We start from the raw sequence: 10,375 nt of genomic DNA, 5'->3' as shown, positions 1-10,375 counted from the left end.
TCAAATTGTTGTATTTTTGCTGGACAATCATCCAATCTAATTGCTTAGGTAAAAACTAAGTTGCGCTAACTTTTCACTTTCAATGTCGTATCAGTGTTGAATTCTTCAAAAATACACTATTTTTGGCGAATATAATACGCAGTCCTTGATATTTTTGAAGAGTCTGAGTAACATAGGGTAAAACCATTTCCTTTTTTTTTGTATTTTGCTAGAAAGGAAAATAATAGAGACCTACACAAAAAAAGGGGGAGTTTTTGTGTAAGGGTTGTCTCTACCATAAGGTCACTAAAGCAGTTGTTTGAGGCTCAAATTGTTTTAGGGCCACAACTATCATGTATTGATAAATAGAATTTTTTGGGTAGAAAATATAATAATAATTGCTTACTTTATTTTATGTGGGGGTCGTTCTAATAATTGAGAAATGAAATAGTGTTTTAGTTAATTATAAATTTCTTATGTGGCTATTTATTTTGTTGACTTATTTATATCTTGACGATTATCATGAACCACATTATTATTCTTACATTTATCTTTTTTTTATTCCCCTTTCTATTTTGATTCTCTCATTATTGAATATTCTAAAATTTATTTACATCTGAGTGATTATCATAAGCATTCTAAACTATTTTAATATGATTATATCAACTTATCAAATTCAACAACTATTTCAATATCATTATTTAAACCTTTTAAATTTTTGAGCCAATTTTTAATATTCTAACTTTTTATTATATTTCATAAGGTCTACGTATATTCAACCTTCTCGAGACTTCACAAGTAGGATAACATTGAATATGTTATAGGTTTTCAATTTATATATGACAAATATTGACAACTAAAATATAAGACCTCTTTATGAAGTTTGACTTTAGACTCCCAAATTTATCGAGCAAGTCAACGGTTCGTAACATAAACTCATGCACTCCAGGCATATGATAATTAAACCAAGCATTTTATATGTATATATAGAGGAATTAAAGTTGATAGCATATGCAACTTCTCATAAGATTCATAATTCTAAATCACTAGATACTAGATATAGAACGTTATACTTCATCTTTTAATACTGTATTGAGACAATTCTCCTTTTCATTTTGTTTCAGTGTATATAAATTAACTTTTTTGAATTTTAAACTTTTTATTTTAGCTTATCTAATGATATGCTTTTATATTTATAAAATATCATCACACGTTTAGAAATAAAAAACTTATATTGGTAAATATATATTCACCAATTTTTTCTGTCATAAATTTTGTGTCCGATCAAATATTGCTATAATCTATTCGATTTCGGAATTGCAGATGGATACGAAGTATAGAGCAGGATGTGTATTCCTAGGAAGAGATAAATACTTGGTGAAAGTGAATCCAAACGTGGATCATGTCTTCATAGTTTCACTTATAGTTGTCCTCGAAGAGATGGCCAGCTCAGGAAAACGTAGAACTCTTTTCTGAACACACGACTAATGGGATATCTAGCATTTCTTTTCTTTTGTTAATTGTTTAACCTTTTTTTTGTATATTGATATGAATATTTTGTGTTGTTTGCTTCTTGACATGGGTTGTAACCTTATTTGTTACATTAAGTTAAACAATCACACGTGCTACACATTTAGGGTGTTTTCGGTATAAAGAAAAATATTTTTCTGAAAAATAAGTGGATTTCTTACTTATATTCTAGTGTTCGGTTAGTAAGAAAAAAATATTGTTTTAAGGTATAATTTAGGAAATATTATGACCGCAATCCTAGACCAAGTCCCAAACCAAAAGCAGGACTCGATCCCTGACCTAACACCGACCTGAGAGACGACCCTGACCTAAGAACTGACCCAACACTGACTTGAGACTCAAGATCCTAACCCAACAACGAGCTTGAGGTCCCAACCTCCAGACCCAAGATCACACCCCAACCCTAACCCCTGGCCTCGAGACCAACCCAAACCATGAGATCGACTCTTACCAAGACTTGACCATGAATCTATAGACTCAAGACCCGACCCTGACCCAAAATCTGAACCCGACCATAAAACCCATACATGACCTTGACCTCTATACCCCAATCTCGATCCTTCACCCCTATATCGAGACTTGATTACGACCTAAGACCTAACCAAAGATCGATCTGAAGATCCCGACCCCGAGACTCTAGACCTAGTCCCAACTCAACACCTAATTGTGACCCGACCCCGACCTTGATACTAACACTCGACCTTGACCCTGACTAAACCTTGATCATTTCTCAAGACATGACCCTAATCTTGACCTCAAGATCAGTCTAAGACCTTGAGACCCAAGCTTGATCTTGAGACCTGACCCTAACCCGAGACTTGATTGTGACTTGAGATTCAACCCAAAGATTGATCCCAAGATCTCGTCCCCGAGACTTGAGACTCAATCCCAACTTAACGCCTACTCGTGAGCCGACCTTGAGGCTTGACCCCGACCCTTAAACCGAGACCTAATTAACCTCGATACTATTCATCTTGCTTGGTGTCGCAGATCAATCTCCAATGAAGCCATTACTATTTTATTTTATTATTTAATAAACTCTAACCCTCATCATTTCTAAAATCATATCATCATCATATTCAAAATCACTATACTAGTGATGGGATTGAAACTCCATTAAAATGGAGCTTTATAGTTCTTTATTAACCAAAAAAGATAGATAATAATTTCATTTTTTTCTAAAGAAAACATAGAAAGAAAAATCACATATCAAAAAGGGGAGTTGTTTGACTATCTACAATGTGAAATGTGTCAATTATGTAACAATGAAAAGAAAACAAAAACATAAAGTGCTTAATCTTGATTTTTTTTTTTAACAAAAACATTAAGTGCATAATCTTGATTTTTTTTTAAAAAAAAAATGGAAAGACATTCGAAGTAGCGCAGAAAAATGATAAGGAGAAAATAGTGAGAAGCACAAATGGCTCAATACCAACTTGATGGTCTTTTGTTCTATCAATGAAAAATTCATCGTGGATGAAAAATACTATCCATTTCGGCCGAGCAACGGAGTCAAAATTCTCAAATTTACAGTTCAATTCATGGGGTAATTGAAAAGGTAAACTAAGATGAATAGAGTAAAAATGAAAAAGTAATTTAATATAAATGGGATTGAAAAAATAATTAATAAAAAAATAAATTGGGGGTGGGAGACACGCGCATGTCCCGATAACACATAGGTGTGAAAATGATATATTTATTATAGATGTAAATGGTTTTGTGGATAATAGGACTCCCACAAATTTTAGATGTCTATTTAAAAAAAAGGCATATTTGATGAGATAATTATGTATTTTCTGAAGTTCAAAAACATATACTATACAAATTTAGAGTGTCATGAGACATTTTTACATTGCTTTGGAGCTTTAAAAATGCCCATTCACGTGCCCACATTTCGTGATAACATGAATACAGTGAAAGTGGATTAAAAAAAATATTTGTTATGCATTTAAATTGTTTCGTAGGATAATAGGACTCTCACAAATTTAAAATATCTACATTAAAAAATAGTATAAGTTCAACGGGATAATTATGTATTTATTTTTTTGCTTTTCACAGGATTCAAATGATAAATTATTTACTTTTCACACTTTGTCAAATTGGAAAGTTCAATGGTCCCACCACATTCAATGCATATGGAATACAAGGCAGGACATAATTTGTAGTCGAATTGAAAAGAGTGGATTTTCTTTGAAATTGTTGATAGAGTACACGTGATAAAATAGAAATATTCTCTTTCATTTTAAAAAGAGTGGTCTAGTTTAATTCAATACGGAGTTTAAAAAAAATAAAAATGATTTTAAAATTTTGTGGTACTAAATTAAAGTTATGTCAAATATATAAAATTGTCCTTAAATCTTATGGCTTTAAACATACCACATGAAAAGCTAAACTAAAATGTTATAAAAAAAAAAGAGATCATTCTTTTAAAATAGACTAAAAAAAAATAAAGTCATTTTTTTTTTAAACGAAGGAAGTAACATTTTTTCATACAAGCTGATATTGCAAAATATTTTAAAGACTATAACACCCACAATTTTGAAAAATGGGGTTAACTGAATTATTTAAATGATTCAAAGGGTTATCCACAAAGTTTCAGTATGTCTTTGATAAAATGATCATACTTCAGAGGAATTTATATGTATTTTTTGGTTTTAAAAAGGGATAAGTGTAAAAACAGACAAATTTTTTTTTTTTTTTAATTTCATACTTAAATTATTGAGAATTGAGTTTCATAAATATACTATCACTTATTAGTTTAAGAAACACAATTCAGTGGTGTGAAATATACTCTCTTTTTTATTTGCAAAATCTTTGCCACATGGATAAAAATTCCATCTTGAAAAAAATTATATAAACTATTAATATTAGTTAAAAGCTAAAGATTGAAGTATTATTATAAAAAAAAATTATTTTTAAAATAATTAATTTTTTAAAAAATAAATTTAAAATAATTTTCTCACCCACTCCACCATCTCCTCCCCCTCCCCCAACAATCCTCCATCCTTTTATTTTTTAAAATTATTTTATAAAATATTTTAAAAATTCAGACCTCACCCCCTTTGCTAAAAGAATTGATTGTTTTTCTTATAAAATATAAAATAAAATTCTACACACCCGTCTATCTCACCGCTTCAAATTTTATTTTTTACTTTTTTACACTTTTCTCATTTTGTGTTAGATGTGTACATATATTTGTAAGAAAATATTTTTTCTACTTGCGTATCGAATATAACAGAAATAAAAATTTATTTTTAAACAAAAGTTTTGCGGCAAGAATAAAAATATTTTTAAAAATTAAATATATATATATACAAATAGAAAAAAAAATTAAAGCGAAAGGTTATATGGGATGGAGTAGAATTATTTTTTTTATAAAAATTAAAATAATATCTAAATTATTATTTGAAGGGATTTGGGGGAGGGGAGATGAAGTACAAAAAATTTTTGAAAACTTTTATAAAAGATATTTTTCTTTAAACAAAGCTAAAAATTTGGGATGTGGGATTACGATGAGATGAAGGCCGGAGTGGTGAGAAAAATATTTTACATTTTTTTTAGGGAATAGTAATACTTTAATTTTTAATAATAACTAATATTAATAATTTATTTAATTTTAATCAAAGTGAAATATTTTCTCCTTGTGGAGTGTGTGATATGGTAATTTTTTATTAAATAAAAGAGACAGTGCATTACACACATCATGATGAGTGTAATAAAAAAGATATGTATGTTTGTCAAACTAATAAATAATAGCTTAGATATGAAACTTACATTTTTAATAATTTAACAATTTTAGTATAAAAACTTTAAAAAATATATATATAAAATTAAATGTGGCATTTAAGGTCAATTTGGAGTGAGAAATGACTTTTCAAACACTCTGGCTTATTAAGCAGAAGAATTTCATCCGATAATGTTTTTTTTTCTAAAAAGGAGAAAAGTCACATCAACTGAGTATACAATTTGAAAAGGTAACTATACTCTCGTTAGGTATAGTGTATTAGTAAAAATAATACATTAGTTATTCTTTGTTTGGTATATTTTTTTATGGTATGTATAACTAATATTTGCATTAGTTATACACTGTATTGTGTATTGAGGAGTGTATTACTAATATCTAGAAATTTATATTATTAGTAACGCAAATAATTTAATACATGCATTAATATGATTAAAACTCAATTACCCCTCAAAAGTACTTTTATATCTTTTCCACCATAATTGTGAATGATACTTTTGTAAATAAATATTTTTATACAATGCATATTATTTTTAATACACCAAATCAAATAATGCATAAGAAATAATTTATTCATAACTAATACAAATATAACTAATACATGCATTACTAATACATTTTATTGGATATTATTTTAATATAACTCTACCAAACGACCGCTTAAACTCAAAATTTCGACTAGGGATTAAGGAAGAGCATCAGCTTTGAGTTTAATCAACCAAATACAGTCTTTGTTTTATATTATTTGTGGAGTATTTGATTATTTTTATTAAATTAATTTTGTTAATACTAATATTTTAAAATTTTAGTTATTATTAATTTATATAATTATTTGATATTATGAATAGTATGCAAAAAAAATTTAACTGAAATTATTAAAATAAATAAGTGAATAAAATATTTATTTTTAATATAAAAATAACTAAAATGAAATGAAAGGGGACAAGAAAATTTACATATTTATCATTACAATTTATTAAATATATACCTAACAAATTACAACATTTAAATTAAGGTCATTTGTTGTAGTGTTAATTTGCTTGGAAATATAGGGACAAAATGTGAATCTCTGCAAGCCTAGAATTGCTTTTACAGATGGTAAAGAAAGACTTATTTTGAAAGTACAGAAATAAGTGAAGGAAATCATGTCAAATAATTTTTATTTCAGAGTAATTATTTTAAAATCATTTAATCAATACCACCTAAAATTTATAAATATTAGTAGGAGTAATATTTATCAAGTATTTACTTACGCTTAATAAAATAATTTCATGTAATAATTTACTAGCTATTACACTAAACAGATTATAAGTGCTCACCCATAAAATATTGACCATAGAGTGAACATCCAAAGACGAACACTGTGGCAAAGATTATGAGTTTTGTTGAAATTTTCGAGAAACAATCAACATTTAAATCCACCGCCTTCAAATTTTAATGTCAAATAATTTTTATTTTAGAATAATAATTTTAAAATAATTTAATTAATACCATCTAATATTAAGTAATAATATTTATTTTACACTTTATAAGATGATTTCACGTAATGATTTGTGAGCTACTGCACTGCACTGAACAGATTATAAATGCTTATCCATAAAATATTGAGCATAGAGTGAACATCCAAAGACAAAAGCTGTGGCAAAGGTTATGAATTTAGTTGAAATTTTCGAAAAACTATCAACATTTAAATCCACGGACTTCAAATTTTAATATCAGACTCTAAAATTTCTAAAATACTGTTCTCTTGCTATATAGAGAGCTGCTTGTGGTGGAGCAGTAGTAGACTATCCGCCTTCTGCCCAACTACTAGGAAGTATATAATTTGTGTTCAAAAACTCCAAAAGTATTACATCACTCCCCATATACATTATACACGTACAATACCCTCAAAATTTTGTTCATAAATTTCTCGAACAAAAAAGAAGCAGAAGAAATGGAAGCATCAATTCTGCAACTACTTCTTCTACTATCACTTACATCTTGCACAATTCTCTTTTACAAAATCAGACGATGGCGTCGGCCTCCATCTCCACCATCTCTCCCTATAATCGGTCACCTCCATCTCCTCACCGACATGCCCCACCATACCTTCTTCCATCTCTCTCAAAAACTCGGCCCAATAATCCACCTTCAACTCGGCCAAATCCCAACTCTAATCATCTCTTCTCCTCGACTAGCTGAACTCATCCTCAAAACAAATGACCATATCTTCTGCAGCCGCCCACAAATCATTGCAGCTCAATACCTCTCCTTCGGTTGCTCGGACATCACTTTTTCACCTTACGGTCCTTATTGGCGCCAAGCTAGAAAAATCTGCGTAACGGAATTACTCAGTTCAAAACGAGTTAACTTGTTTCAATTCATACGAAATGAGGAAATTAACCGTATGATACAATTGATTTCGTCTCATTCTCAGTCTGAACTAGATCTGAGTCAGGTTTTTTTTGCTCTTGCGAATGATATTTTGTGTAGAGTGGCGTTTGGGAAGAGATTTATTGATGATAGATTGAAAGATAAGGATTTAGTGAGTGTATTGACGGAGACACAGGCGTTGTTAGCGGGGTTTTGTTTAGGGGATTTTTTTCCAGATTGGGAATGGGTTAATTGGTTGAGTGGGATGAAGAAGAGATTGATGAATAATTTGAAAGATTTGAGAGAAGTTTGTGATGAGATTATAGACGAGCATTTGATGAAAAAGAGAGATGATGATCAAAACGGCGATGGTTCAGAAGACTTTGTTCATGTATTGCTGAGGGTTCAAAAAAGAGATGATCTACAAGTGCCCATCACCGATGACAACCTCAAAGCTCTTATTCTGGTATTTATTCAAATTCAATTTTCTTGTTTTGAAACGAAAGTTTCATTTTTAAAACATTATCATACCAATTCGGTTTATTAAAACTCGATTTCGGTATTGATAAATGGGCAATCATAAGTTGTTCAACTTCGACTAATAGATTATTATGACTTCGACAATTAAGAAAAGATCTTAATTGTATCATGCTAACACATTACACATGTAGAAATATATATATATATATATATATATATATATATGCAAAATCTAGTACACACAACTCTTTTGTTAATCAAACACAATTTAAATGCATTTCAATCAAAATAGAGTAGTCAAAATTTTAACTTCTAAACATTTAGTTTATACTCATACTATGTTGCATATTTGTTAGTATTTTAATAATATATTTATGCAGCTATATACTTCAGTATGGTATTCGGTATTCCGATATGTTATTTTTAATTATCAAATATCGTATCAAATGCAAAAAAAAAATTAAAATGTACACTACACCAAATACCATAATACCAACNTTCAATTTTCTTGTTTTGAAACGAAAGTTTCATTTTTAAAACATTATCATACCAATTCGGTTTATTAAAACTCGATTTCGGTATTGATAAATGGGCAATCATAAGTTGTTCAACTTCGACTAATAGATTATTATGACTTCGAACAATTAAAAAAAGATCTTAATTGTATCATGCTAACACATTACACATGTAGAAATATATATATGCAAAATCTAGTACACAAAACTCTTTTGTTAATCAATCACAATTTAAATGCATTTCAATCAAAATAGAGTAGTCAAAATTTTAACTTCTAAACATTTAGTTTATACTCATACTATGTTGCATATTTGTTAGTATTTTAATAATATATTTATGTAGCTATATACTTCAGTATGGTATTCGATATTCCGATATGTTATTTCTAAATATCAAATATCGTATCAAATGCAAAAAAAAAAAAAAAATGTACACTACACCAAATACCATAATACCAACCACATGTATTAAAAATTTCAATATGGTATGGCATTTTGGTATATACCATATCATGCCCACCCCTACTTCTATAGTTGAGTCTAGAGGCGAAGTCAAAATTTTAACCCTAAGGGTTTTGTATTTTATTATAACAATTTCAAGTGTCAATAATTGTGTTCCAAACTTAATATTTATACATAGTATTTAATTAACATATTAATACAAATATATTATTTAGGCAAAAAATTATTAGTACTACTGACACAATTATACTTTACACTACAGGATATGTTTGTGGCTGGAACAGACACATCAGCAGCTACACTAGAATGGACAATGACAGAGTTGGCTAGACATCCAAGTGTTATGAAAAAGGCACAAGATGAAGTAAGGGAAATTGCAGCTAATAAAGGAAAGGTAGAAGAATTTGATCTTCAACATCTACACTATATGAAAGCAGTAATAAAGGAGACTATGCGACTGCATCCCCCTGTCCCTCTTCTAGTACCTCGTGAATCCATCGAAAAATGTACTCTCGATGACTATGAAATACCTGCAAAAACTAGAGTCTTGATCAACACCTATGCCATTGGAAGAGATCCACAGTATTGGAACAATCCTCTTGACTACAATCCCAAAAGGTTTATGGAGAAGGATATCGATTTCAGGGGACAAGATTTTAGGTTTCTACCGTTTGGAGGAGGGAGAAGAGGTTGTCCAGGTTACGCTCTTGGATTAGCTACAATTGAGTTATTATTGGCTCGTTTGTTGTATCACTTTGATTGGAAATTGCCTCCTGGAGTAGAAGCTCAAGATGTCAACTTGTCTGAGATATTTGGATTGGCTACTAGAAAAAGAGTGGCTCTAAAGCTTGTTCCAACCATCAACAAGTTATACCTACTCTCTGATTAAATTATTTGCTGTTCAATGCTGATTGTAGCCATGGGAAGCTTAACAATATGTTGGCATAAAGCCAACCTTAATAAAAGGCCTAAGATATTTTCAATAAAATTCAGTTTTTATGTGTGAAATGAGAGTGAAGGAGAAAAGCAGGGAAGAATGAAAAAGAATGTGCATCTTCAATTATTTAATACCTTTTTGTTATTTGGCAGAACAGATGACAGGAGTAGTCATGCAAACAAGTTCAAAAGAGAAAAAACTGGATACAAGTTAGATAGCGATGTCCAAAAAATACCCCGTGAAATAAAATTGACCTTTGTAACACCTTCATCGCACGGCTCTTATATGGCGTTAATATTTCTACTTTCTTTTGTTATTCTGTTACCAAATAACAGTTACAGGGATATGATACCGTATAACTTGACAATTGCAAAT

The 10,375-nt window shown here is 29.7% G+C and overlaps 1 protein-coding gene across 1 annotated transcript; it reads left to right on the top strand.

Moving 5' to 3' along the window:
• The first annotated feature begins 7,075 nt into the window (after window positions 1–7,075).
• Window positions 7,076–10,060, top strand: LOC125870860 (tryptamine 5-hydroxylase-like). The gene is made up of 2 exons (XM_049551410.1): window positions 7,076–8,072; window positions 9,326–10,060. Exons 1-2 carry the CDS (start codon window positions 7,188–7,190, stop codon window positions 9,950–9,952), a joined length of 1,512 nt encoding a protein of 503 aa, XP_049407367.1. The 5' UTR covers window positions 7,076–7,187; the 3' UTR covers window positions 9,953–10,060.
• Window positions 10,061–10,375: the final 315 nt, after the last annotated feature.

This window comes from Solanum stenotomum, chromosome 7 (assembly GCF_019186545.1).
Source record: "Solanum stenotomum isolate F172 chromosome 7, ASM1918654v1, whole genome shotgun sequence".
In the NCBI taxonomy this organism is placed as follows: Eukaryota; Viridiplantae; Streptophyta; class Magnoliopsida; order Solanales; family Solanaceae; genus Solanum; species Solanum stenotomum.
The sequence above is the reverse complement of the archived record's forward strand: the minus strand, read 5'-3'. Positions and strand labels throughout refer to the sequence as shown.

What these genes read in the sequence shown, in the direction of transcription:
- LOC125870860 (XM_049551410.1), top strand. Translation starts at nt 7,188, where the DNA reads ATGGAAGCATCAATTCTGCAACTACTTCTTCTACTATCACTTACATCT. An exon ending in ACCTCAAAGCTCTTATTCTG is followed by an intron (nt 8,073 to 9,325) that starts GTATTTATTCAA and finishes TTTACACTACAG; the next exon opens with GATATGTTTGTGGCTGGAAC.